Source organism: Osmerus mordax, chromosome 14 (genome assembly GCF_038355195.1).
Source record: "Osmerus mordax isolate fOsmMor3 chromosome 14, fOsmMor3.pri, whole genome shotgun sequence".
In the NCBI taxonomy this organism is placed as follows: Eukaryota; Metazoa; Chordata; class Actinopteri; order Osmeriformes; family Osmeridae; genus Osmerus; species Osmerus mordax.
Window position 1 is genome coordinate 7,990,641 of NC_090063.1, and position 27,620 is coordinate 8,018,260.

A 27,620-nucleotide genomic window follows, 5' to 3' on the forward strand; every position below is an offset into this window, starting at 1 on the left:
AGAATTAGCTGGCAGCTTCTCTTAGAGTTTCCAATGTTGGCCCCCATTGCTGCATAGAGAGAAAAGCGAAATTCATATGATGTGATTAGCTAATGTTTTTTTTCTCTTCAAAGGCAGTACAACGGTTACATCACACTGTAAAGACAGATAGTCAGGGTCAGGACAGACCCAGATGAAGGATTGGCTGTTACGAACCTGCAGCTGGTGTCACACCGATCAAACAGCACACCGTGTGACCTTGAAGATATTACCCAGCCACAGCCTCTGTTAACTGCTGACTGTTAAATTGTAGCGCGGCGCCCAATTATATAATGTCCCCATTGATGACTTAAAATACGGTAGTCACTATGTTTTGAAGCACAAACACTATTTTCATTTAAATAAAATGAAAAAAAACTTTTGTTTCGATTGTGGACTGATTCCCACCCCAAAAATATGAGAAGATGATCCGAAGACCAGTCCACCGTAGGCTCCTTCAACCTAGCGTCTCAGACAGATGCTCAGAGGAACACCTACCTCATAATATCACAGCCAAACAGAATGGATGGAAGGATGAATGGGTAGATGGAAGGATGAATGGAAGGATGAATGGATGGATGGATGAATGGAAGGATGAATGGAAGGATGAATGGATGGATGGATGAATGGAAGGATGAATGGATGGATGGATGAATGGATGAATGGAAGGATGAATGGACGGATGAAGGGACAGATGAATGGATGAATGGAAGGATGAATGGAAGAATGGATGGAAGGATGAATGGAAGGATGCATGGATGGATGTATGGAAGGATGAATGGATGAATGGAAGGATGAATGGACGGATGAATGGATAGATGAATGGATGGGATACACAGGAGGTCACAGCGCATATGCAGCCCCACTGATGCAGTGTAGGTGTGTATACAAGCCCTATTTGAAACCACAGTCCCACAGAAAGATAAAAAATGCTAGCCATGCCCGCTTCCTTGCTGGTCACAAACAGCATTGGCTAAAGGCCAGCCTTTATGGGCACGCATCCCAGCTGGAGCAATCTAAAAGGACGCACAGGAAACCAAAGCACCCAAAAGCAATGTACTGTAGTCTGTATGTGTCCCTGCCAAGGGTAAAAACAGAAGAGTACCACAGTACACCACAGTACACAACTGTGTACTGTACAACAGTACACATTCAATACACACCAATCAAAGAACATTTCCAGTTTAAAGCAATAGTCTGACAAATACAGGAAATCTAGTGAAGCAGCAAGTTTCCTGAAACATAATTTTGAACTAATTGCTGTGTGTGTATGCTTGGGGGATGGTCAATAAAGCTTTTCATTGCAGAAATCACACAGGCAGTGACAGCATAAGGAAATAAGGCCTGTGGTAATGCAACCACCCCCCCTCTCCCATCACTAAACAATAAGGACTAGTAATGATGAATAGGTTCATTTACAGACTGAAACTGCAGGGCAATTCTGTGTAATGCTTCAGAACTAATATAAATGATGATGAGGCATATCAGCGTTGGCGCCGGGGTCCTGATTACAGCACAGTGGGACCCAGCACCCAGGGAAGAACACAAAGAGGAGCAGGGGAGAGATGGGGCAGAAGAAGACAAAGGAAGGGTGGGGTGCGGAGCGAGACAACATGGTCCTCGAGCCAAGGAGGGATTGAGATAAACCGAAAGATGTCCCGCAGAAGACGGAGAGAGAAAGAATGATGGATACAGGGAGGGAGAGATAATAATACACAATCATTTTTGTTTCGGAGGGGGATTCACAGCGGTCCCTGTGGATGACAGGTGTCGGTGCCTCTCCACAAGTTCAGCCGCTCAAACGCAGAAGCAAGGCCGTCCAAATCCCCAAGTCTATCTTGCATGTCCGTGCTGTTCCATCAGTTTATCATGTCATTTCCAGCTGTCATCTCAGTGTATGAATCCAAGGTCTTTGACATCAGCAGGGCCTGCTGAAAATACAGATCAAGTAGTCTATGGCCAGACACAAACTCTCTCATCTCAACAAATGTACTTTCGAACATTTGGAAAGACATACTATAACAACAATTTTAAAAAATCACCCGCCAGACTGGCTCGGGAATGTGTCTTGGTATCTTGCTTAAACCCATCACATGTTGTTAGACCTACACAGGTGTCAAGCCCTGGGGAGTAGGGAACAGGGAGGGTTTGAAACCTGGACAGAGGGAGGGTGAAGGACAGCTCCTTTTCACTGTTGGCAGGCTTCCTATGTATGAGTTCACACTGTCTCACCATCTGCTAGCAGCACCAACAATCAGCTGACCCACATGAAAGGACAGGAGCAGGCCTCCCTGAGGGCCTTTGCAGCCAGACTTAGGAGCCCCAAATACAGGGACATGACCAGGCTTCCCAGCGGACCTCGCTGGTTAGTCCCAAGGGCCCCACAGCAGGCTGTTTGTTGCTACAGAACAGTGTGCAGTTCCGAATAAAAGACGTGAATGAATGTGTGGGTGGGTGTGTATTGGTGTGTGTGTGTGTGTGTGTGCTGCAGCAGACCGCTAGACAACTACAACTGCATTTTGTAGTTGAGGGATTTCTTCTGTACCGATGGTTTCCCAAGATGAATGCTACATTTAATTGTTTAAAAGTCACTCTTACAAGGATCCAGAATATACTTACTGATCTCTCTGGCCAAGATATATCTACCCAGTAAATAACCTTCGTATTTTTTTCAGAAGCAAATTAAAATGGAATCATTTCTCAAGCTGCTTTGATGTTAATGATGCTATATATTATTAAACGTTGAAAGGTAAAGTAAGATGACCTAAACAAGTGAATTACCAAGGTGTCTCTCCTGAAATCACAGCCACAACCAAATGTAGGGTATACATGTTCAGAGGACAGATCAAATGATGAGACTCATTGCTTTGAAACATCAACTGAGCCTGCTGTAGGCATCTCATTTGTCAATATCAGATTGGCTGACAGAGGGAAACCAGAGTGTCAGGGGTCAGAGTGCCTGTCACTCACCTGCATCATCAATTCTGCAGGAGCGGTGGGGGGGAAGGCAGGCTCAGAGATGGGCGTGTGTGTGAGGGCGGGCGGGCGGGAGACAGAGGGGCCGGCAGAGAGAGAGGGGGGTGGAGCAAGGGAGGAGGGGTTACAGGCAGATGGATGAAGAGAGAGAGAGAGGGAAATGGAAAGAGACAGAGAGAGAAAATGTGAGGTGGGGGTCTACTGGTTATGTATTCAATGTAGTGTGAATCAGGGAACGTCTTACATTTTGTTTTTGACATATGCCTGGCAATTCCCCTGGGCCTTGAACATCAAACCAACATGTCCACTGTAACACATTCTTTCTTTGCAGAGCTATGGAGCTCTCTCTTCATTCCCAATGCATTCAGTATATCTGCATCTACAAACCCTGCCGAGAGTCACAGCACCATATAGAGACACAATAACTTTACTGCCCTCCAGTGGCCAATGATGAAAACACAATTTGGTGTGTTTTCAGCCTTCTCAGTTTATACAATACTTTATTCATACTGTCGGGTTCTCAAATCAAGCCATGATCAGCGAACACCAGGAGCTGCATATCTTGCATCAGTGACCATTAACATCGGTAGAGATGACCACTGCATGCACTGGGCCTTCAAGGTCACACAGCAACACACAACTTGTCAATGGTCTTAGACTATGGCCCCGCGACCCGACCCCCGGACAAGAGGCAGATGACGACGACGACGGAGAGGACAGATGGGAATATACAGTCCAGATCCTCAGAGATCAAAGATCATCTGAGGTCAGCCTATTACCCTGTTCTGGTACTGGTCTAAATAAGATGAAAAGTTCGGACTTTATAATTCATTTGTGTAATACCAGGGTTTTGAGTGAGTGAGTGTGTGTGTGTGTGCACGCTGCCCCAGCTGTTGGCTACTTTAATCTTTAGAGGGCAGTGGGCATGCTATCTCATCTGCTGTTTTGCCATTCTTCTCATAGCCTATTACACAACCTTTGACGTGCGGATCAAGCTTAAATCCTTATCTCAGGAAGGACAAAGAACCCTCCGTCTTTATTGAATAATTTCAAACCAGCAAAAACTCGTAGCTCCCTCCCTCAACACACATGCACACACACAGTGCATTTGGGGCAGATTATTTGTTGAGATGCAGTGAAAGGTCATTCACAGCTGCATAACTATCCAGTTCCCCTGTGGCAAATACACACAATAAGCTTCTCCACTCAAATACTTCCAACCTTTTGGCCCTGAATGAAGCTGAACTCACCTAACTACAATCCAACTTGACATACATACATTGACATATTTTATTTTTGGACTTTCTTAATGTTATTGTAATTACGGTGATCGATGGACAGAGAAATTCATACTGTGAAAATGGCCCTTTGGCCCTGTCCCCAATTACGAGGATTAAAGCTGAATCCTCCGTAAGAGCATGCTTCAGCTACTGCATGGGGGGGGGGGGGGGGGGGGGGGTAATAAGGTCATGGCATACCTTTGTCACACTGACAAATCACAGACATACCATTGACCGTGCTTCCTCAAATACCATCAGACTCAGATGAATTGAATTAAGAGCAAGCTATTGATGGCTATACTTAGCATTACCCTTCATCTGTGTGTGTGTGTGTTAGATATTTGATAGCAACATTTTGACAAGTCTTACAAGGTCTTTGTGGTTAAGCTATGATAAAATCCAGAAGGCTATATACAAATCAAAGGAAAGCCCGTTTCATTCCCACATTTTGAAACTGCAATTGTCTACATAGTGTGGAGCAGTGTACAGTAGATGAGAGATGACCCATTACTAGTCATGCATCCCAGTATTAACTAGCTGCCCATTCCCATGATTCTAAGTGTTGAGTCAAGGATAGCCATCGCCTCTGTCATGCTCGGCTCCTCTCATTGGTTCATTGCCAGGCCCATTCATCAGTGTGATCACATCACAGGGGGCCATGGATCTGAGACGTGCACCAGAGCAGTGGAGGTTAGACATGGTGGGGAAAGGATGCAGCAATTCCATTTGACTCAATCACTTACATATGGAGAGGTGTCGTGTTCAAGTACTAGAGAGCCGTGGATGAGGGAGAGGAATCATTGTTCATCATGGTCATTGATTGTGTCCCGTGAGGCTTCTATGGTCCGTCTTGGAGTCATGCTGTGAATCCAGGACTGCAGGGGCCAACTTGTCAGAGGTCCATTGAGTTTTGTGGAACATTTTTAGGCAGTGACCAAACACTTTCTTCGTACAGCAAGTAAGGAAAGCTGCATCGAATTCCTTACTTAAATATTTTAAAAAGAAAGTTGAATACGGCCCAACAAAACAAGATATTTGCCGATCACTTTCCTTAGAAAAACATTCAATCAAACAGGTAACCCTGAATTGAACTGGAGTATTCTTAGCTGCACTGATTGTGCAGCTAAGAATACGAATGACTGGTTGTGTCCTTTTGATGCTGTGATGACCAAAATAATACCCAATTGCATTCAGATTCAAAACAACAAAACACCAATGTTGGGAGAGACCAAGGAGAGCAAATTTCAGTTTGAAGTCAGAATTCCACTTTAATATATATTTTTTTTCTGCACAAGCAAGTGTACACATGTTCTAAAGTGCGTCACACTTTACATCACAACAACCAAAACAATCCATTCCACTGTTATGTAAAGATCCAGGTTCTCTGTCAGGAGTATCGAATCATTGAGTTAAAAAAAAAAAATACAGAAAAAAAGGGAAAGAAAACATTTCCAAAACCTTCATGGGAAAACACCCGATAATGCTTAAATATAAAAACTCAATTGTACACTATATAATAAACCACACAGCACAGTCACTGAAGCCTCAATACAGAAGTAGGTGGTTGAGTCTCTCCTCTCCACGCATGTTTGAAACCAAGCTTTAAAAATAATAAAAAATAAATAAATGGTATACTAAGCCTGAAAATTCTAATCTATAGGCAGCCTATAGCTTGACTTTTGTGTTCAAATACATCTCATATCCCCCATCCTTGTAGGGGGAAAGCATTTGTTGTTTCATTACACTTTTCACAACTGCCAAAAATGCCAAAACCCATTGATCACGTAGCTACAAAGAATTTTACAGTACAGTACAGTTTTGGCAAAAGATAATCTGTTGAGTGCATATGTGCATGGCATTGCTGGACATACATTCATAGTACAGGTCAGAATACATTGTGTTTGTAATGTATGTGTGTCCCTTCTCATGGATTGAGGCTCGTTGGCTTCCACACCTAATGTCAGCAACAGCACTGACTCATTTGTCACATCCGTCAAGGTGCACCTGATTTGACTCTCAGTGCAGCCCAGTGAGTTTGCACCGCTTTAGCAAATCCACTGTTTCAATTGAAAACTTACGTAAATCCGACACACCGCTAACAGTCAAAAGAAATTCCATTGGGATTCGACCCATTATCAGTGTGTCAACACTGCCTCACTCTCGCCGACATTGGTGTCAGTCACATGATTGCTTGATTGACACTTCAATACCGCTGGCATGTCACTCTGACATTGAGTTCTAAAGCCTGCAACCTGACAAGGTCAGTATAAACCAGACAAATGGGTGTATACTTTGTTTTCTACGTCTGCCAAGGACACAGTACCACAGTACTGTAGTCTAGAACCTGACATTCTGTCAGGTCATGCCAGCCATGGCAATAAAGGACAGTCATTATTCACAGCTTTTCTATACACAATAGTAGCACTGATAGAATCACATTTCCTCCAGCAGGGATAGCAATTCTTGCCATTTAAGGCGATGTTTTAGTGCAGTTTTCCTTGAATAAATGTTTCAGTAGAGTATGCACCGTCTTGATAAAACAAAAAAAAGACCTTGAACAAAGTCTATGGAACTCTGTACCATGCAGAAACGGCTTGAATCCTTTATTAAAACGCTTAGTAACAACAACAAAAAGGTATGTTGCGAACCAGAGCACAGTTGGGAGGGAGGTCCAATCAGAACGCACTCAAGATTATTGTCACATCACTGACAGAGTGCTCAGTGAGAGGAATATTGCACCAAAACATTATTATTAATAATAATAATAATAATAACAACAATAAGGAAAACAAGAGAGGAGTCAACAACAACAAAAAAGACAACCTGCAAGCTTGTGCTTTCAAGTAATGGGAGCCATGTTGACCTGTTCCTGTGTGTCAACTAGAGGAGTCAATACTCTGTATCGGAGCCCTCCGCAGGGTCTGTGTTCCTTGACAGCATGTAGTTATCCATGTCTATAGAGGGACAGTTGTGGATGGAGTAGCGTAGGCGCTCAGCTAGTATGGCCTGGCTGGTGTAGGGAGGTAGGCGCAGCTGGAAGAAGCACGTCTGGGCGGTGGGGAGACCATTGATGGGCTGGGAGGGGGGAAAAAGAGGCAATATATTAAAGCTCAGGTTCGAGATGATCCGTCATGTTTTCTTGTGGTACCAAAGATCATTTTGTGGGGTTGTGAATGGTCCTCTGGCGTCCGTGGCTTATGAAACCATGCGAGCGTTGGTAAACAAGGTCTTACCCTGTCCACCTTGATTATCTGGAACTTCTGAGTGATGTCGGCAGGGTTGGACGGCAGCCTGGACCTGCCCGATACGAAGCGCAGGAAGAGAACCCTCTCCTCATTGGTGAACTCCTCAAGGCTCTGCCACAGCCAACCAATCAACTGGTGGCCATCGGTGATGTCACGGTAGCGCACCACCTTCTTCAGCATCTCCACGGAGACCTCCGGCAAGCCGCAGACCAGCTGCTCCAGCTGCCGAGCCGTGAGTAGGGAGAGGAGGGGCACAGGGATGATGGTGGACATGCCTTCTCTCACTGCTGCCACCTGCAGGACATGGCAACAACATCTTGGTTTGCTCAGGTAAACAGCCGGTACATCTGGGCCCGCAGAGATAGGGGTGGGGCAAATGGCGGAGGTGAAAAAATGAGGTGGGGCGGGTGGAGGTGCAAACGGGTAAAAAGATGATGTCAGGCAGTCGTGTGCATGACAACCACAACAACAAAAACACAAGCAACAGCAAAAACAACAACAAAACATGAAGGAGGACAACAACGCCAGGGACATTGCAAGCCTGCTACCTGTCTGTCCATCTCGTGCAGCCTGTACTCCAGAGCCCTCTCCACGTACTCTGTCCTGTTGGAGAAGTTCAAGGAGATGTGCTGGCCTCCAGGGACCACCGGCACCAGCGTCCCATCGGCGCTGTGGGCCACGAACGAGTCCAGGGGAATCATCTGCAGGTCGGGAAGGAGGAAGGGAAAGAGAGAGAGAGCGACAGAGAGGCAATGGAGAGGAGTTACGGAGGAGGGGAGAAGATGGCAAAGGAGACGGGGAACAGAAACAAAGATTACAAAAACGGAAACCTTCCTTTTCTGGGATTCTACGCGCAAGCTGCTCTCGTCCTAGCGACCTTTCTCTGCCTTTCTCTCACCACAGGGAAGTTGTCCTCCGTGATGCCCGTGTTGTCCAGGTGCAGGATGCCTAGCAGGGAGCGGTAGGTGAGCAGGTCCACCTCCTCCAGGTCCGCCCCGCCCAGGGGGATGGAGCACAGCTGTTTCCACACCCATGGGGCCAGGTGCAGGTCCAAGGGCTTCTTGGTGCGGATGGCCACCGCCATCAGGATCCCCAGGAAGCGGAACTGGACCATGTACTCTTCAGACACTGCCCCAGGGTTCAGCAGGAACCTATCGCAGAGGAGGCAGATTTCAGCCAATCACAAAACTCCAAATTACAGGCAGGGCGGATATGGGTTTCCGTAGTGGACTTGAGAGGCTACAGTACCTGTCAGTGTTGCTGCCTACATCAGTGGAGGTGTTGGGGGTGTGGATGAGCAAGCCGACCACGCCCGACTCCAACTCCTGGGCACAGAAACAGTGACATGATTATGCCCGACACATTCCAGATTGCTACGCCGGCCGATGACCGATGGGCAGCCTCGGCCCTGTCGGCCGGGGCCCTTCCACGTACCTGGCACATCTCGGTGATGGTGTCGTCAAACACCCCGCCCGCGTCGTCGGCCCCCTCCCCCACCAGCTTCACCTTCCAGGCCCGGGACGGCAGGCGCAGCTCCAGGGGATTGAGGCTCACCACCTGCCTGGCGATCTGCACAAAGATGGGCTTGCTGGAGCGGCCCCTGGTGGGAGGGCAGGCACAGATGCAGTGGGATTACAGAGAGGGGATCAGGGAGACGTCACCGGAATAAGCAGTGGGAAATCAGGGACGTAGGACCCAAGGGAGCGAGACCCAGGGGGTTGTACAGTAGGATCCGGCTTTGTGGATCCAAGTTGCGGGACCCAGGGGTGTAGGACCCAGGGGTGTGGGACCCAGGGGTGTAGGACCCAGGTGTGTAGGACCCAGGGGTGTAGGACCCAGGGGTGTGGGACCCAGGTGTGTAGGACCCAGGGGTGTAGGACCCAGGGGTGTGGGACCCAGGTGTGTAGGACCCAGGGGTGTAGGACCCAGGTGTGTAGGACCCAGGGGTGTAGGACCCAGGGGTGTAGGACCCAGGTGTGTAGGACCCAGGGGTGTAGGACCCAGGTGTGTAGGACCCAGGTGTGTAGGACCCAGGTGTGTAGGACCCAGGGGTGTAGGACCCAGGGGTGTAGGACCCAGGAGTGTAGGACCCAGGGGTGTAGGACCCAGGGGTGTAGGACCCAGGTGTGTAGGACCCAGGGGTGTAGGACCCAGGGGTGTAGGACCCAGGAGTGTAGGACCCAGGGGTGTAGGACCCAGGAGTGTGTGTGTATCCCGGAGTTTACAGGACACAGGAGTTTGGGTGTGGTCCATGTACCTGGTGGAGATCCTCTTGACGGTGATCTGGGGTCCGTAGGTCTTGCCCTGCGTCATGGTCCTGCCGATGGAGCGGACCAGGGGCAGGGTGTTGACCTTGGGGGACAGGAGCCCCCTCAGCTGGCCCTGGACGATAGCTGCCGTCCCCGAGCTGTAGCGCGATGACGACAGCTGGAGGGAGGCGGGGGGGACGACGACAGAGGGTGAGATCCCGACAACGCGCAGGAAGGCACCTGCGCACGGTGACAACCGGCACTGACTCGAGCGCGCGTGTCTCTGGAGTGTGCGGTTACCTGGTTGCGTGGATCCAGGTTGAGCAGTCTCCAGGACTTGTACATGAGGTCGGAGAAGTGGAAGAGGACCCGGAGGCGCGTGTTGAGGACCTTGGGGCTGCAGTCCTTCAGAGCGTTGTACTGAGGCGGGACGCTCTGGGGCAGGCCCAGCTGGAGAGAGGCGCCTGGGGAACAGGGTTTCCACACACGCACACAGTTAAGCATGCATGGAGGCCAGGCAAACACAGACCAGGGGAGGGCATGTGTGCGTGTGTGTGTATGCCAGTGTCCATGCTCCTGTGTGTACCTGAGGCCTTGGCGGAGGGCGTGGTCCACGCTGAGCTGTGGCAGCGGCCAGCAGAGATCTGTCGAATGTTCTTCCCCTGAAGAGCTGTGGCCAGGGTGGGCTCCTTCACTGGGTTGGAGTGGCCCAGACCCAACTGAAACACACGCATGCACACACAGGTACACACACACACACACACACACATACACACACAAAACTAGAATGAAACAGCAAACTCTCTGGCTGCGTTTCAGTGTGTCCCGGTCAGCTTGGTTCGTACCTGACCCTCACAGTTGCAGCCCCAGGCGTAAACATCACCAGTGGAGGAGAGGGCCAGTACGTGCTCACAGCCCACTGCAATGTCCTCCACAAACACCCCTTCCAGCGCTGGAACCAGCTGGGGCCGGTTGTGGTTCTTTAGCATGGAGTCTGGCAGGCCTATCAAACGCTCTGAGGCGGAGAGACACATGAATATGTAAGACTCTGACATGTTTAGGGTCCTTCTATATATACAAAAAGGTTCAATTTTTGATAATGTCGGTGTGCTAATAATGTGTTGGTGAATGTGTTGGCGTGGCAAACCCTCTCCAGCCTGTGTGACATGTGACCTGTGTGTGTGACTGGGTGACATTCATGCCATGGCTACCTTGCCCAAAGGTGTACACGTGTCCGTCATTGGCCAGGACCACCGAGAACTGGGTTCCACAACCAACTTTCCTTATTCCCTTGTTACACAGAGGCTCCACTTTCTAGAGAAAACCACAACACAGTCTCATGTTGTGAGTGGGAAGGTTCAGAATGTTGGGAAGGTTCAGAATGTTCAGAATGTTCTGAAGGTTCAGAATGTTCTGAATGTTCTGAAGGTTCTGAATGTTCTGAAGGTTCTGAATGCCGTGGTGATGACAGTGTGAGTAGGAGGCTGTACCTGAGGGTAACACTTGACAGTGCAGAGCCCAGTGCCCAGTTTGCCATAGTCACCATCCCCGAACGCCCAGACAGTCATGCCGTCAGAGGACAGCACAAGAGTGTGGTTGATACCACATGACACCTGGGGGGGGGGGGGAGAACCTCTGTATAGTCACTCACACAAGCAGTGGATCTGAACGAGCACTACTGTGGCTACACTCCTGTCATTTTTTTTGATTGTCCTTATCAAGCTTATGGATCCCGGAAGACAGATCCCCCCCCCACCAAGACAAAGCAGTGACGGTGTCCCGCCGGAGTCTTACCTGTCCTACGTGGTAGCCCTCCAGCGCTGCCACCCTCTCAGGAAGCATCTTGTTGGAAGTTGACCTTTGACCCAGGCGGCCGGAGTCTCCACTGCCGAAGGTGAACAGCTTGCCATCGGCCGTGACCACGGCAGAGTGCTTGAACCCACAGGCCAGCTGGGGGAGGGGTGAAAACACCCCATCAGTTACGCTAAATCAACCTCGAATTTCCACACGCTTTTATTTTGAAATGTAAATTGGACACACACACACACACGACCACGCATCCTAAAATAGACCACAAAGCTTTTGAACGTGTCCTGTCCTTACCTGCACCACCTCCTCCCCCTGCAGAGCCTCCATGTGTTTGGGCCGACGCTGTCTCTCGCTGTTCCCATGGCCCAGCTTGCCGTAATCGCCATCCCCCCAGCTGAACACCTCCCCTGTCTCTGTGAGGGCCAGGGAGTGGCCGTCCGAGCCGCACGACGTCACCAGCTGGGTCACCACGTAGCCTGCGGGGCGGGGGGGACCGTGGTTTAGACGAGAGAACGACCACTGTTTAGACCGCATAGTCACAGGAGTGAAACAAAATAACAGAAACATGTCCGGATGTTATCACCTTGCAGGGCGGAGATGATGGTGGGGGCGTAGAGGTCGTCCGAGTTGCCCTGGCCCAGTCTGCCGTAGCTGCCCTCCCCTACGGCCAGCACCGTCCCGTTAGCCTGCACCAGGAAGGTGCAGTTCTGCCCACACACAACCTGCCACAGCAGCACACACACACACACCGCGGGTCACTCACTGGGCAAGGGAACGCGTCTCCCACTGACACACATGGATCGAGTCACATGACTTTCACAAGAGCATTGTCATTGGGTCTCTGTGGCACCTGTTGTGTCTGGGACAGAGAGGGGGCGAGGGTGGGCACCATGAGGTTGGTCCCCGCGTCGGCCAGCTGCCCGTGGCGTCCGTTCCCCCAGAGGTACACCTCGCTCTTCCCGCCGTGCTGCCAGTCCTGTCGGGGACACATCAAGGAGCAGACGCAAAAGCTAACCCGTGGCGGCCCCACAGAAGGAACAATTGCAGGCAGGAAATGTTTGTGGGAACCCTCCATCATTGGGAGCGTGAGGTGTGGAATTGGAATGCAGACTCCTTTCAAACGCTGAACAATAGCAACGTGAACTATCGGTGACGAATCTCTGCTATGAGCTGACCTTGGGCAGGGCGTTGTCAGTTCCATTGGACTTATGTACAGACAGAATGTTGTGATGCGGAAAAATAAAAGCAAAATAAAAGCAAAATAAAAGCAAGCATAATTAAGCTCATCCTATTTGTATATGTAAGATGAACATGATTTATGTGACGCCTTACCTCAGGTCTGGTGGTGGCCCATGACATTAGCTGTTCGTCCATCATGAAACTCCACTTGCTGTTGTCCTAGTGACAGAAATAGAAGCTTGTCAACAGGAAATTATCATGTAAATTTGTCTCTAGATGCTGGTTGCGCCCCTTGTGAGTCAGACCTCCCTGCTGAGGCACGCACGCACACACACACACACGTCACAGATGCAATTACCAAGGGTTTGGAGATCTCAGTGGCCCCCGCTTCTTGGAACTCGGGAACAGTGAAGGACTCTGGGAATGCGACTCCCCTTGCGATGGCCTCCGCCGTCTTCACGGTGGTAGCGAAGGAGGAGAGCCACGTCCACTCCTGGGGACAGGCGTGCGTGTCCAGGCCGGCGTGGTGGGGGGGGCGGGGGCTGCGACACAAGTGCTGCTCCAGAGACAGCCCTACTGTCAGAGAGGCCAGGCTCTGGAGGAAGGGGCTGTGGACCAGCTGGTCGCCGGCCATCACATGGCTCTGCCCAATGGAATGACACACACACAGCGCACATACAATACAAAGGGACAGACACCCACAGACAGACAGACACAGATCACTGATCAGTCCTTAAGACCCAGCGAGGTGGCAAACTACTCAGCCAATGTGAGTCATTTCCCCTGGGACCCATTAACCTTGTCTAGAGAAAGAGAGATGGGGGACAAAGGGAGAGCGAACCATAGTCAGAGAAAGACAGAGAGAGAGAGAGACAGAGAGAGAGAGAGAGAGAGAGAGAGAGAGAAACAGAGAGCGGCACAGACAGAGGGCACAGAGATATGGCCTGCTTGCATCCAGACCTCCAGCAATTTCACAGATACCAAGGTCGATTAGACGGTCTATAAAAACACGTCACAAAGTTACACAAGAAAAGAAATCAGGACAAAAACAACAGGAAACAACTCGACTCGCCAGATGGTTTGTTACACACAACCGTTTGTTACATAACCATCTGGGGAGTCGTACTTGGAAACGAGGAAAAAAAATACTAATTTAACGTGCATGGATTCTCCGTTGTTGTGATCTCTTGAATCCAGCTGTCTTGCAAGGTGAGTAAAACTCCAGTTACTATGGTGCAGTGAGTAAGGCAGGTAGTACTAACCCTCTCGTAGCTGTACTGTTCATGCAGCAGGACGGGGAGCCTCTCCAGGAACACGGCCATGCACGGGGCCCGGCTCAGCCCCAGGATGCCCTGGGTCCTCAGCACAGTGCGACAGGAAGCCAGCACGTGATTCTGGGACATCCAGTCAGTGTTGCAAAGGATCAACAGAACATCCTAGAAGAGAGGAGCAACATGTCATCTACACCCATTTTTGAGGGAAATTTCATTATCCCTGGTGTTTTTAAACACAGAGTTTTAAGGCATAATTTTTATTATTTTGGTTTAATATTTGTAAAAAATGTACTTTACCTTTGACCTCCCGGAGCAGGCAGCCACCCCTACATTTGGTATCCAGGTGGTACTGACCACTGAGCCCAGGCCTGTCACCACAGTCTGAAGGACTGAACCATCCTTTTGAAAGGGAGTGGGGGTGGTTAAAACGGGGATGGATTAGAACATACTGTAGAACACTAACACTATAACTATACTAAATCTGCTTCTTAGCAAAGTAGAATGACAGAAGGGAACATAACGAGGCTGATGAAGATGAAGTTAATGAAAGCTGTCTCACCTGTAGAGACCAGATGTTGAGTAACCCTCCGATCCCTCCAGATACCAGGGCGAGCCCGCTGGGGCAGAACGAGAGGGTCTTCACTGCTGTGATGTGCCCGCTCAGTCTGAACACACACTTTGCACTGCCTCGCTGAGGAAAGCAATCCCAGACAGAAACACACTGGGTCAATGTCAGCCTAGATCACAATCACATGGTGCAATACATATAACTAATTAATCAAACTCGTTAATTAAGTGAGTCAGTGATACCACAGGGTTCAGACAGACTGACCTTGACGACACTCTTCTCCTGGCTGGACGAACCGCTGAGGAAGTTGGGAACTGATACGCTAGTGCCCCCTTGAGGCAATGTCCAGACATACAGGAGCCCATTCTGGCAACCCCTAGGAAGACAATCAGAACTATGTAAATAGCGACTGAAACCTGATGGGGGGGGGGGGGGGGGGGGGGAGGATTAAAGGGGTAAAATTGTGAGGATGAACTCAGCATGGTACAGTTGAACGTCGTCCACTCACGCTGCCATCATGAGCCGGGGCTCGGGCCCTCTGCCCGCTAGCAGGCTCCACTCCACCACGTTGACCGTGCCCGTGTGGAAGAGGGAGTGCAGGGTGGTCCAGGAGCCCGCCGTGCGCCCCCAGATCTTCACCACCTCCGAGCGGCCGGTGGACAGCAGCAGGTGGCCTGTAGGGTCCCACCTCAGGGAGCTGACACACTCCTGGGGAGGGGAGGGGCGGAAGGAAGGAGGGGGGAGGGAGGGAATGTTATCATTATGACAACACACACTCACGCACTGAACACGCACACACACATAACAAACCCACTCAAGCACACCGGTCTGTTGTGTGCAGTCTCTAAGCGTGGATGTGTATCAGGGGGGAAAGTTGCTGACTCACAGGGAAGGCCGAGAGCAGTAGGGGCTGATCAGTTTCGTAGGATCCAGCGGAGGCCAATAGGATCTTGCCGTCGGGATAGCCCACTGCAAAGGGCTTGTCCACACTGTGCCAAGCCACACATTGAGGGGCTAGGGGAAGGAACAGAAAGAGAAACCGCCACTAGGTCAAGTATTCATGCCATTCTCATTTAAGATCCTATGGGACAAATACGGTGGTTGCGTTCCTGTGCGAGGGGTGTACAAGAGCGTTCGGACAGAGCCAGTTTGACAAGGCTATCTCACCTTCTTTCCTGTGACAAAGGGTCAGCTCGGTGCTGTCGGTGTGGAGGTCCTGCGGTGACACCTGCAGCCAGCAGAGGGAGCCGTCCAGCCGGCCCACCAGCAGGCTCTCTGCTGGGCTGTCGGGGCAGACGCCCGCCTGTCCAGGGAAGGGGCTGGAGGTCTGCACCCAGCCCAGGGTCGTCACCCAGGACGCCTGGTTCTCCACGTGACCCTCAGTTCCTGGACCGCAATGAGACGACCAGAATCAGCATCGAACATACACACCACGTACTGAAAATGTGCACTACTTGTTACGACGCGAAGCCCTCAGGATTGTCTTGTTTGAAAGGTCTTGTGAGGTGTCCAGACACACACGGGGCGAAGCAGACTAACCGCTAATGGCCCAGATGTTGATGAGTTTGTTGTGGAAGGCGGCGAGAAGGGTTCCCCCCGCGCTCCAGTACACGGGCGAAACCAGGTGGGCCCCGCCCGCTCTCTCTGAACTCTGTCTGTCCTCGCTGTGTGTGTGTGTGTGTGTGTGTGGGGGGGGGGGGGCAACACAGGACAAGCATTAGATGGACGTACAACAGGCAACAGCTAGTGAGTGTCATGAGGGTCAGCTACTGCCCCACTGTTGAGGCTGGACCCGTTAGTCATGCTAGCTAGCATGTGTTGGTGTTTGGGTGTTTGCGTGCTGAATGTGGTCAGACCTGCTGCTGCAGGAGAGCGTGCGCAGCAGGTCTGTGCTGTGCTGGCTGACGTCCCACAGCCGCACGGCCCCGTCCTGAGCGCCCGTGGCCAGCACGCCCTGCTCCTTGCTCCACAAGCAGCTGGTGACCTAACAACACCACGAGCAAGCACATACAGGAGATCACACAGGCTTGATGACTCCCCTTAACATGGGTTCTGACGTGTCATTGTATTAGCAAAGATGTTTGTTTTTTTGTTATTATTCTTTTACCCTGCCATGATGTCCCTCCAACTTTTTTAGTGGACATTTGCGCAGGTCGCCGGCCATGTCGCTGTAGGTCTGGGGACGTGGGGGGTTGTCCCTCTCGGACGCGGCCAGGGCCTGGACCAGCTGCTGGGCCGCCCACTGACGATGCTTGCTGGTCAGCCTGGCGGACAGGGCGCAGGCTGCCAGGGCGTTGGCCAGCTCCAGGGGCCCCACCCTCGCCCCGGCCGGGGGGGGAGGAGAAGCTGCGCTCACGGAAGGTCCTGGACTTCCCGCGTCTGGACCAGTGAGAAACAACAGGGGAGGGGGAAGGGTTAAAATGGGGTTTAAAACCATCCGACCTGTGCTGAGAGACCCTGAACACACCTTTGATCTCCTGTTCCATCCTCTCCCCGCTGTAGCGGTAGCGGACGCCCTTCTCTGTGAGCAGACACACGAGGCTCTGGGTGACCAGGAAGTTGGGGGGGGTCATGGCCAAGGTCAGATCCCTGTAGTCTCGCTGCTGCTGTTGGGACCCCCCCTTGAGACGAGCCCTCTGCTGAGGGTCACTAATGGCCCCCAGGTTCATCCCTGTGGCCGCTGCAATAAGGTCCTACACAGGAAAGGTCAGTGTAGATACGAGTCTGGATGAAGCTACTTTAGAATTCTGGGAAATGACAGGATGCTAGTTAAACTATTTTGTGTAAATGTACATTAGCAGGTTTATGGGTTAATTCCCGATGTCTCTAGGCAGACGTGGCCAGAGTACTGACCTGTGTGCAGATGTCCACCAGCTCCCTGTAGGCACAGGCGCTGTGGGAGACCAGGCTGCCGATGGCTGAGCTGAGGAAGCTGAGGAAGGCTGAGCTGCTGCCCTCGCTGCTGGCCCCCCTGCCCGCCCCCTGCTGCTCCGCCCCCGTGTGGACCCGGCCGGCCGCCGCCAAGCACATGAGGCGCACCAGGACACGGATGTCGGCCAGGCCCAGGGCCTCCAGGCCGCTCGACTGGCTACTCACTGAGGCACTAGGTCAGACAGGAAGTGAAAGAGGAAAACAGAGAGCGTTATACATCCAGTATATATATTCGGTTGGACGGTTTTCAGCTCTTGAGCCAATGAGAATCGTCAAAGCCCAAAGAAACGAAAAATAACATTGCTGGATAAGAAGTGTAAGTAGGTTAGTAGTTGGTAGGTAGATATTGCAGGTACCAGTTGAGTAGGTCAAGTATGTAGTCATCAGTAGGTGAGTAGGAAGATATTGAAGGTACAGTACCAGTAATGTTTTCATACTCATAGTTTTTTATTATTTGTATTTTATTCTGTGTTCTTCTGTCTGTAACTATGTGTTTTTACGTTGCTGCCTGTCTTGGCCAGGTCTCCCTTGAAAAATAGATTTTTAATCTCAATGGGACTCTGCTGGTAAAATAGAAATAAACTTAAAAACTGTAGGTATGTAGGTGGTTCGTAGGTATGCAGTTACCTGGAGGAGGTCTGGGAGAGAGCCCTCATCACCATGCTGTAGGCCAGCAGGATCTGGGCTGTGGACGTGACCCGCCTCAAAGCCTGCAGTCTGTCCTGGGGGTCTCGTAGCAAGGAGGCCTGTTCCCCCAGACTGAGGGGGCCCTTCTGCTCAGCACTGGCCGCCCCTGGATGCACCAGAAAACGACCAAACTGTCCTGTTTTTCTGCTATTCTTGGAATGATATGGTAGCATTTGTTGTCCGAAATCAAATATCAAAATAGCCTGTAAAACCGCGTTTTCTTTTAACGTCATCTATCGAATGGGGCCATCCTCTCATAGCTAGGTAAATCTACTAACGGTACCTTTGTGGACCAGGGCCCTCTCAGTGTTGCTGGTGGTGTTGACCATGGCTCCCAGGGGGTCGGCCTCGGAGAAGGAGATGGGATCAGGGACCATCCTCTTCTCACTCAGGCCCAGAGGGCTGAGGAGCAGGCCGAAGTCCTCCAGGCCTGTGAGGCGCTCAGCGTCGCAGTCACCCTGCTGACCCAGCTCCCAGTCGTCTATGGAGAGAACAAACACACACAGACACAGTCAAACGTGCACTGGGGTAGCTTACCAGGGCTTGACCCAGCGGACACTTACCGTCTGAGGTACTGTCCAAACGACCAATCAGATCCGAGGCGTGGCCTTTCATCCTGAAGAAAGGCAACAAAAAAAAACACTCATGATAAAAAAACAAACATCCATTCATACATCTGGTGTATACATACTACAGCACAGGTCTTCTGATCTAGACTTAAAACTGCGTACAAAGAAATCTAGAATCTCTCAAAATTATGAAATTGCCACTGAAGTTAGAACTCTGTAGTCTAGACTAGGCGCCTTGGATGTTGGTGTGATTACCTGTCGTGCTTGGAGCCCAGCTCTCCCAGGTTGGCGGCGAGATACTTGTCCCTGCAGGTGCTGCACAGCAGGTAGTACGGGCTGCCGGAGCCGCATTCTCCCCCGAACCAGCCGTCCACGTAGGCCCCCGTGCTGCGGTAGCCCCGCCGCCCGGCGCTCTGCCCGCAGCCCGGGTGGTTGCGCTTCATGTGGGTGTTGAACTGCAGGGTGAGGGTGCTGCACAGCTCACACTCCACCATCTCATGGTGCTCGTGGTGCTCCTCCCCACCCTTGGAAGGGGAAAGGAGGATGGATTAGGCGTTGACACACAGCATGATTGGGCTGGCTGGTTGGATGAACACCTGACGTTGCTGTTACTAAGCTTTATGGGAGACATATCGGGGGGGGGGGGGGGGGGAGAGAGATGCGGGTTTGACCTGCTGACTGTAGCTACCTCCACCATCCAGAGGGTTTCCCTCTCTGAGCTGATGAACTCCGGGGTCAGCAGCTCCTCGTAGGGCTCCTCGTGGTACGGGTCATCCATGTAGCCCAGCTCCGACTCCTCCTCTGCCGCGTAGGGGTGCGTCTCCGCCTGTTCCGGCCAGTTTGAACCTCCTGGGTCCTGCCTGTACAAGGGAGGGATGGGGTTGGGCGATGGAGAGTCTAGTGGAACAGATAGAGAGGGAAATATATAATTCAGTAGGTTACATAAATACAAGAAAAAAGTATTATCCTTTGGGTTGTTATAATAAGATTCCATATTATAATATAATATATATATATATATATGGGAAAATGTGTCCAAACTTTTGACTGGTACTGTATATATATAATATTCCATAAGCGCTCTAAAAGGCATCTTCAATAAAGAGGTTCCATTGAAAGCACAAAGAGGAGACTAGGATTGGAAGTGAATGGTTCAGTGAACCAGACTGGAGACCAGCTCAGCAGCGCTGCAGACCTGCTCTCCTGAAAGAGGTCCTCTGTCCCAGGCCTGACGTGGGGTGGCGCTGGCGCCGGGCTGGGGGAGGCCTGTTCCTAGTCAGGTGGACATCCAGGAAGTTCTCTCGCTCCACCAAGTCTAGGCCTGCCAGCAGACTGCAGAAGGAACACCACGGTCATGCTCACCCGCAAGGCCGCTTGAGGGCATCATAAGTCCTTACACACAACTCCTAATGCACATACAAGATGTTTTGTGATGCCTGCTTAAAATACAGTAGAACAACATAGCTACAGTGCTCATACAATTATAATTGCTGAGTGCTGGAATAAACATGTTTGATGCATAATTCTTTTGCCAGTGGTGGATTCTTTCCAATGTGAATTGATGTGCCAAGGTGTGCATGAAGGGTTGTGACCCTTCGTTACACGGCGGAAAGATTTGCTACGTCCATAACTTATCTGGCGTGGTGTATTGTGGTGTGTATAACTGAATAAAGTTATACACACTACAATACACTACACTTGGACAAAGCTTCCACATAACAAGCTTCCATTATTATTATTTATTATTATTATTATAACGACTTCTGCAAAAGCCTGTAATGAACTTCCTGTCAAAGCCCATGTTCTTGGTGACTGTAAGCCTCCTCCTGACCTCTCGCTGGGGTCACTGCTGGGCCCCTCAGGACACTGCACAGTCTCTGGTCCATCGGGGGAGGGGGTGTCAGTGGGGGCCCCCGGGGGCGGGCCTTCATCTGTCAGCTGCTCCTCCACCAGGGGGTGCTCCAGCATCCAACTGGCCAACACCTCGATGGTGCGGGAGTCCACCTCGCCCGAGACCCCTGCAATCACAGACGTTTGGTTCAGGAAGTCAGACTGTTCAAATGGAAGGATGAGTTACATTGGTCCATGGGTTAAGGGTTTGGAGATTTGTGGATAAACTGAGTTTATAATGATGCTGTCGCATCAAGCTGGGAAGTCAGAGAGTGAGGATTTCATCTAAAATGGCTTGTAGATTAGGTCAAAGGGTTTCCTTTTTTTGTTGTTGTGCTTGCACGTTTTAAAAACGCTTTGAAAATCTGAATAGCTATATGATCCAGTTAGCTAAATGTCCGCTCAACAAAACACTCCTCCTGAGAGGGAGGTAACACAATTCTTCTGTAGCCAGATTGTCTTCCGAAAAAAACCTCATTAATTGACTGACCGTGCCATTGAGACACTAATGGAACACGGGGATGACCAGGGGGGATACATAAAACGGAAACGCATTGAAATAATCAGCCCTCGATAGCCCACACACACAGCAGACAGAAGACATCACACACAGCAATACCTGCTGCCTCCATGGCCCTGTAGATGTGCCTCATTGAGAAGCCCATTTCTAGCAAGCGCACTGGGACAAACATTTGAGGTCGTTCTAGAGATTGGGGAAGAAAAAAAGAAGAAGCAAAGTATAGAAAAACAATAGAAAGAAAGAAAAAAAAGTCAATGTTTTATAAGATGCTGAAGTTGCAGGCATGAGTGTCATAATGATATTTCAGCCAGGCTTTCACAGTGTGCTGCTCATTTGGTCAATGGAAACGTGAAAAGATGTTCAGTGCTTGGTTTCTTGAGTTAAGTGGCAAGGACAGTTAAGTGGCCTAAGGGCGAGGATAATCCACCCGATGGGTGCACTATCTTTTTTTACAGCCTAACCAAACCAAATGTTCCATTAGGAACGTTAAAAACATCCTGTCTTCAAACACCAAAGTGGAGTGGTGGTCCATGATGCCTTTCAAGTGTTTGAGTGCACAGGCCATCACGTTAATGTAACAAACCCATTCCGCCATTCCACAGAACAAGCATTACTGTACCACATGCTTCTTTAGGAAGGTGTCTGGCAAACGAAAATGAAGCTTGGTCTTAGACAGCTGAACATCTCAGACCATGCAGAACCGACAGATGGTACCCAGAGCGATATTATAGTAAATAAACATATGCCTGACATATAGTGCTATCTGTAATAACTACACCGTTCAGAAAAATAAGATTTGACAAATTGGATAATATACTGTGTGTGTTTATACAGTATGCTGTATGTATAATATACAGTGTAGACTATGTATTTCAATGAATCAAAAGCTGTAGTTGTAATATGCCTCCTGAATGAGGTCACCCCGCTAGATGTACTGACCCAGCACCGTAGGCCTGTGGCGCTGAGCTGTAAAAGACATGACTGGTTGATCTTACCCACGCCGCTCCTGGCCTGCGTGCTACTGTGGCCCGGCTCCAGGAAGCTGGTCTGCTGCTCTGTGAAGGCCTCACAGGAGGCCGAGCTGGCCAGGCTGAAGCCTGGGTGCAGCATAGGGGGGCTATGGACCAGGCCGGCCAGCGTGGGGAACCGTGCTAGCACCATCCGCCTATGGGGGGGAGGGGGGGGGAGCCGACACAACACAACAGGGTGGTAGAGCTTGGTAGTAAGGCACAACACTCATGCATAAAGAGAGCTGAAATACAGAAGGTCTGGATCCAGTGTGGGCAGGAAAAAAAGCAAGGTTGTGGAACCCTGAGGGATGTGAGGAAGACACATCTTCCAAGAAAGCCTTTTTTTCCCCCTCGCTTGTTAACGGAATATTTGCACCGTTCGTCGGTGAGTAGCCCTTTCAAGGTTTCCAGCGCCACGCTCCAATTGTTCTCAATCGGAGCTCTCCTGGGTGTGGCGCTGTAGTGTTACCACGAGCTGCCTATGTGCTCATCTTTGGGACGGGGGTGGAGCTGGTAGTAGGTTAGCCAGGTCAGCTCACATCAGACAGGCAGAGCCACGCAACCACAGCCTCGGGGGGGGTTAGAGTGCACGGTTCCTCTCGCACGCGCACACACACACAAACACACTCACCCATCCCCTGGGTCTCTGTCGAGCTGATGCTGCCACTGTTGGCGGCCCCAGATCTGCAGCAACAACAACCCAGGCCAGTCAGTGACCACTAAGCTACCCTCTGAGCGCGGATGGGTTTGGCGTCACTGAACGGCGTAAAAAAAAGAAAAATCCCTTCCCCTTCCACGTTCCCAAAGATGCCAATCTCTGACCCCTGAGGAGTACTCACTGCAGGAGGTTGATGGGAAGGAAGGGGTTAAAGTTGTCCAGGCTGTCGGCCTGCAGTGCCGTGAGCAGGGAGGCGGCCAGGTCGTTGGTGGAGGAGGAGGCCGAGGCGCCGTTGGACTGGCCGAAGACGGCCGTGCCCTCGGAGCCCGTGCTGTAGAGGGACACGGAGCTGGAGGACTTGGACACGGGCTGGGAGGAGGAGCGGGGGCCCGACTCTGGAGGAACACAAGCACACATGCACATCCACATCAGGGCCAAAACGAGAAATCCATCACCAAAGACATCAAACATTCCTCCCAGGATGCTAGTTCAATTCCAAAAGGCACGTCATGGTGTTGTCTGTAGTACAGTATGTAACCTCCAAACCAGCGAGAAAAGATCAACCAACCCCGCACATTCCAACACCTTGCAGACACATATATTACCTTTCCGGTCTTTGCTTCCTTTGTCTTGTGACCTGTTCAGCGCTCCCTTGTAGATCATGATCTGAGCTCTCTCCAGATCCGCCAGCGACACGCTCTGCCTGATAGGGCAAGGCCGGACGGCCCATTTCACCATGCTGCGCACCACAAACTGCAGGACGGACTTCAGCTCGGCGCCGTCCTCCTTGGCCTTGTCGGGGCTTCTGGGCCCGGCGGACGCCGGGTCGTGCTGAGCCACCAGGAGCTGGTCGGTGAACCTGCCGCAGCTGAGGATGGCGGCCAGGGACTTCAGGGCCCCCAGGAGGAGGTAGGACACCCGGACAGCTCTCAGCTCCAGGGAGAAGACGTCCGGCTTGGCCAGCTGGACGGCCTGGGGAGGCGGGGGGGCGCAGGCGAGGATCTCCTGCTCATCACCCGGTTCACTGGTGGCTTTGGGGGAGGGAGGGGGAGAGGAAGGGTCCTTGGGCCTCTCCGCCCTCTGCTCGCACCCCTCCTCGGCCGCCCCCCCTCCTCCTCCTCCTCCGTCGTCGGACATCACGCGGGCCATGTCCTCGTCCAGGCGCCGTTCCAGCTCGCCGCGGGGGACGCTCTCTTCCTCGGAGCAGCTCCTCCTCCCGGGGGGGCGAGGAGGAGGAGGAGGAGGGGGGCGACCCTGGCTCCCATCCCGCTCTTCCAGCAGGCCGGTCAGGAGGATCAGGTCCAGCAGGACGGAGGGCTTGAGCTCCATGAGTCTGGTGACGTCACACTGGGGCGCGCCACAGGGCTCCAGGGAAGAGAGCGGCGTGTCGCTGGGTGACCAAGAATTGAGGAAGCTTGGGTTAGTGACGGGGCGGCACATGCAACACGGAGAGACGGGTGGAAGGTGGATGAGAGGGTGGAGAGGGGCGGACGAAATGAGAAAGGAAGAAAAAAAGGAATATGGGGGGGGGGGGGGGGGGAGAAAGCAGGGAAATGAAAGATCAGAAGGATGCTCGAGGCAAAAAGGAAAAAAATGATCAAGACAGAAATCAACAGGACAAGAGACAAGCAAATTGGAATTAAACCGAAACAACGTGAAGATCTAAATGGAGGTTTCGCACAACCATCGTGTGTGTGTAATACCTGACAGAGAGATCAGCGTCCTCCCACTGGAGCTTAGCCAGGGGGCTTCCCTCCTTCAGCACCCCCAGCAGGGTGGCTCGACGGCCGCTGGGTTTGTGCAGGCACACCCCCCCCGCCCGCAGCCCGCTGTCCACCCCTCCGATCACGGCCAGCGCCGGCCACACCTCCACGCACAGGGCGCCCAGCTGCTCCTCAGACAGGCTGGAGGGACCCACCACCGCCTCTGACCCTCCACCTTCCCCCAGGACCTGCTCCTTCTCCCTGTCATCTGCGCCTTGAGAACAAACGACACAGTTAGCCTTCATCCTCGCTTCGGTTCATTCTGGTAATACACTGTAGGCTGGGGGGGCGGGGTTTAACACATGGGTGTGTTTGGCAGACCTTGCTTGGCGCTGGCCAGGCGGGCGTCCCTCATCAGTGGGCCGATGAGCTCCAGGCGGGCCTGCATGTGCTGGTTGAGGTGGGGCGTCCAGGGGGCGCAGGGGTGCAGCCTGCGGAGCAGCTGGACGGTGGCCTCCAGGAGCACGGTGGCCCTGGGGCTGCACAGGGGCTCCCCGGGCAGCAGGTCGCTGGGCATGCCTCGCATCTGCAGGTCTCGCAGGGCCACCTGGGGGACACAAAAATCATTTGATTATTTTCATTGGTGTAAATGCCAATACCGATATATATATATATGTCTTTTGAGAACCGACTGAAGCTGATAATCTCAGCCTCCAGTGCCTACTTTCTCTCCAGGGTTACTGCTGTAGAACAGGACACAGGGGTACAGCTCTGTCGCATCCACACCCTCAAAGGCCAGCTTGGGCTCCTATCAGAGACACGACGCATTAGCGGGCAGCAGTACAAGGATAAACATGACATAGCATGTCCCCCCCAGCACATCCCATAACCCATAGCCCTCGTCTGGTCTAGCCTCGTCTGTGTGCTCCAGACCTTGTTGTTCTTGGCAAAGGAGATGGTCCTGGCCTCCATGTCCAGGATACAGGTGATGGTGTCTCCCTGGGTGAAGGAGGGCAGGGCCCGGCCCAGCTCCCCACCGTGGTACAGGCTGCCGCTGTACGCCCGGTACAGCCACATGTCTGTGGTGGTGCGGTGGTTGTAGTCTCGGATAGGCCAGCGCGACACACCGATGCAAGTGCCCTCGTTGCCCTTGTTCTCCTTGGTGATGTAGAACTGGGGGAAGAGGGGGGACCACATGGTCAGGAGGCCCAGTCATGACTCGGCAGGTTTTTGAAACAGTAAATTGAATTACTAGAATGATTTGTGTTCTACCTTCCAGAGGAAGCAGCCTGAAGTGATGGCGGTGGTGGCCAGGCCGTAACCTTTCCCCCCCGAGCCGTGGGAGAGGATGTTCCCACTCTCCAGGGAACAGCAGATCAGCTTGTAGGGGTCCAAGGAGAAATCTCCAATAGGGATACATTCATCGTCGCTGACGGCCTCCTGGAACGCAACGATACTGTGACACCAACCTTTAACATCTCCGCCCCCCCCAATAATGGTGATATTGTTATAGTGACCAGCCTGATACCTTGATATGGCTCTCAGATGTCTTTTCTTGATTCTTCTTTGTGGCTAACGACTCCTCCCACATATAGGCAGATAGCAGCCCAAACAGTTGATCAACAATCTTCAACAAAAAAAAACAGAGAGAGAGAGAGAGAGAGAGGGAGGGAGAAACATAAGTTAGTGAGAGTCTACATCTGTGTACAGGTGCTATACACTAGTGTTGTTTTTGTTTTTACCTGCTGAATCTGTGCCGAGTCAGAACACCCAGGTAACAGGCCTTCCAATATGTGGAATGCAAGTAGTTTGGTTCGGAGATTCTGAAAATGTGGCGAACCTAACGGAAACATCGACGTTGGTTAAGGAATACTTCTTCGAATCATTCGAACCAAGCAGATCAGCTGAGCATGAGGTCTCACCCAAAGTGCACTTGTGGGAGATAATACTCATTAGTGGATCGATCCACTTGACGAAGGCGGAGATCCTCTTGGTCACGCGCAGCGACAAGATACGCCGCAGAAACACCAGGAAGTCAGCGAGCTGAGACTCAATGATGCGACTGCTCCTTGCCACCTCAGTCCCTGCACGATGGACAACAAGTCCCTTGTCACCAAACCACACGCAGAACACAACATCTCCACACATTCACTTCTTGAACCTTGGTAACAATGGCAACATGTTCCTTTTACCTTTAGCCCGGGGCCTTCTGTCCACCTCTCCCTCCTGGCCGGCGCCCGTCTCTGAGTCCTGCTGCAGCTGGACAGAGTGCAGGAGACTCTGCAGATGCTCACACATCACGTCCATCAGAGACTGGGACACGTCCACAGGCAGCGCCTCTTCACAGGAGCTGAGCGCACGCACAACGCACGCAGGGGCACACGGAAAAGACATTTCACTTTGACTCCGCATATCCAGCGGAACGACTCGAGTTGTCACCGGGATCGGGACTCCCCTTCCGGTCAGGCTCACCTGGCGGCCATGGCCAGTATCTGGAGCAGGCGAGCGCACGCCAGCTTCACCGCGCCGCTCAGCAGCAGGTGGCCCGAAACAGAGGCGGCCAGCCAGCGCTGGTTCATCAGCACGCACGTGTTGTTGGTCAGAGCGGACAGGATCTCCAGGATGCCGCATTTGATGACCACCACCAGGTCCACGGGCTGGTAGTTCAGGTTCAAAACAAACACCGTCGCCAGCAGCAGGTGCTGGGAGGACCCTGGGGAGAGAGGCGGAGAGAGGTGATAGAGAGCCGTGGCTCTACATCCTAATGGCTCCGATCCCACCGGCACAGGAAGTGACTGAGGATTACCTGTGTGGCTACATGTTAGCAGACAAACCTGTCTGTTGCTTGTCCAGGAGGACCTTCTGTCTGAGGACGCGCACCACCTGCTGGTAGAGGGTGTGCGCCGCCACCTGCAGCTCCCTCTGGGCCGCCATGGAGGCCGAGCGGGTGCCAGACTGCGGACGCAGGCAACATCCATCACTGACTTGCACCGCATTGTGACATCACACGACACATTTTGCTCGACCAATGAACAGACCAGATCGTCCCTCTAA

At 51.8% G+C, this 27,620-nt stretch overlaps 1 protein-coding gene across 1 annotated transcript in view; it reads right to left on the reverse strand.

The window, feature by feature from the left end:
- Positions 1–5,516: 5,516 nt before the first annotated feature.
- The window catches only part of LOC136955915 (probable E3 ubiquitin-protein ligase HERC1), a 35,366-nt gene continuing 13,262 nt past the window's right edge, over positions 5,517–27,620 (reverse strand). The window contains exons 28-79 of the mRNA XM_067249670.1: positions 27,401–27,521; positions 27,039–27,279; positions 26,759–26,916; positions 26,489–26,650; positions 26,309–26,406; positions 26,095–26,193; positions 25,839–26,006; positions 25,500–25,739; positions 25,291–25,374; positions 24,948–25,173; positions 24,567–24,840; positions 23,469–24,277; positions 23,045–23,258; positions 22,191–22,360; positions 21,295–21,378; positions 20,617–20,803; positions 19,981–20,117; positions 19,474–19,682; positions 19,041–19,309; positions 18,780–18,832; positions 18,500–18,697; positions 18,157–18,322; positions 17,452–17,701; positions 17,066–17,291; positions 16,706–16,977; positions 16,455–16,582; positions 16,138–16,262; positions 15,766–15,984; positions 15,485–15,612; positions 15,107–15,306; positions 14,863–14,974; positions 14,590–14,721; positions 14,328–14,429; positions 14,019–14,192; positions 13,115–13,399; positions 12,910–12,975; positions 12,428–12,553; positions 12,161–12,299; positions 11,872–12,053; positions 11,563–11,718; positions 11,259–11,381; positions 10,980–11,082; positions 10,614–10,783; positions 10,355–10,487; positions 10,069–10,232; positions 9,777–9,946; positions 8,954–9,119; positions 8,768–8,844; positions 8,418–8,670; positions 8,068–8,220; positions 7,508–7,813; positions 5,517–7,349 (exon numbers count right to left, since the gene is read on the reverse strand). Coding sequence (XP_067105771.1) covers positions 7,164–7,349; positions 7,508–7,813; positions 8,068–8,220; positions 8,418–8,670; positions 8,768–8,844; positions 8,954–9,119; positions 9,777–9,946; positions 10,069–10,232; positions 10,355–10,487; positions 10,614–10,783; positions 10,980–11,082; positions 11,259–11,381; positions 11,563–11,718; positions 11,872–12,053; positions 12,161–12,299; positions 12,428–12,553; positions 12,910–12,975; positions 13,115–13,399; positions 14,019–14,192; positions 14,328–14,429; positions 14,590–14,721; positions 14,863–14,974; positions 15,107–15,306; positions 15,485–15,612; positions 15,766–15,984; positions 16,138–16,262; positions 16,455–16,582; positions 16,706–16,977; positions 17,066–17,291; positions 17,452–17,701; positions 18,157–18,322; positions 18,500–18,697; positions 18,780–18,832; positions 19,041–19,309; positions 19,474–19,682; positions 19,981–20,117; positions 20,617–20,803; positions 21,295–21,378; positions 22,191–22,360; positions 23,045–23,258; positions 23,469–24,277; positions 24,567–24,840; positions 24,948–25,173; positions 25,291–25,374; positions 25,500–25,739; positions 25,839–26,006; positions 26,095–26,193; positions 26,309–26,406; positions 26,489–26,650; positions 26,759–26,916; positions 27,039–27,279; positions 27,401–27,521 — 9,393 coding nt within the window. The 3' untranslated portion in view covers positions 5,517–7,163. The remainder of the gene's footprint in view (positions 7,350–7,507; positions 7,814–8,067; positions 8,221–8,417; positions 8,671–8,767; positions 8,845–8,953; positions 9,120–9,776; positions 9,947–10,068; positions 10,233–10,354; positions 10,488–10,613; positions 10,784–10,979; positions 11,083–11,258; positions 11,382–11,562; positions 11,719–11,871; positions 12,054–12,160; positions 12,300–12,427; positions 12,554–12,909; positions 12,976–13,114; positions 13,400–14,018; positions 14,193–14,327; positions 14,430–14,589; positions 14,722–14,862; positions 14,975–15,106; positions 15,307–15,484; positions 15,613–15,765; positions 15,985–16,137; positions 16,263–16,454; positions 16,583–16,705; positions 16,978–17,065; positions 17,292–17,451; positions 17,702–18,156; positions 18,323–18,499; positions 18,698–18,779; positions 18,833–19,040; positions 19,310–19,473; positions 19,683–19,980; positions 20,118–20,616; positions 20,804–21,294; positions 21,379–22,190; positions 22,361–23,044; positions 23,259–23,468; positions 24,278–24,566; positions 24,841–24,947; positions 25,174–25,290; positions 25,375–25,499; positions 25,740–25,838; positions 26,007–26,094; positions 26,194–26,308; positions 26,407–26,488; positions 26,651–26,758; positions 26,917–27,038; positions 27,280–27,400; positions 27,522–27,620) is intronic.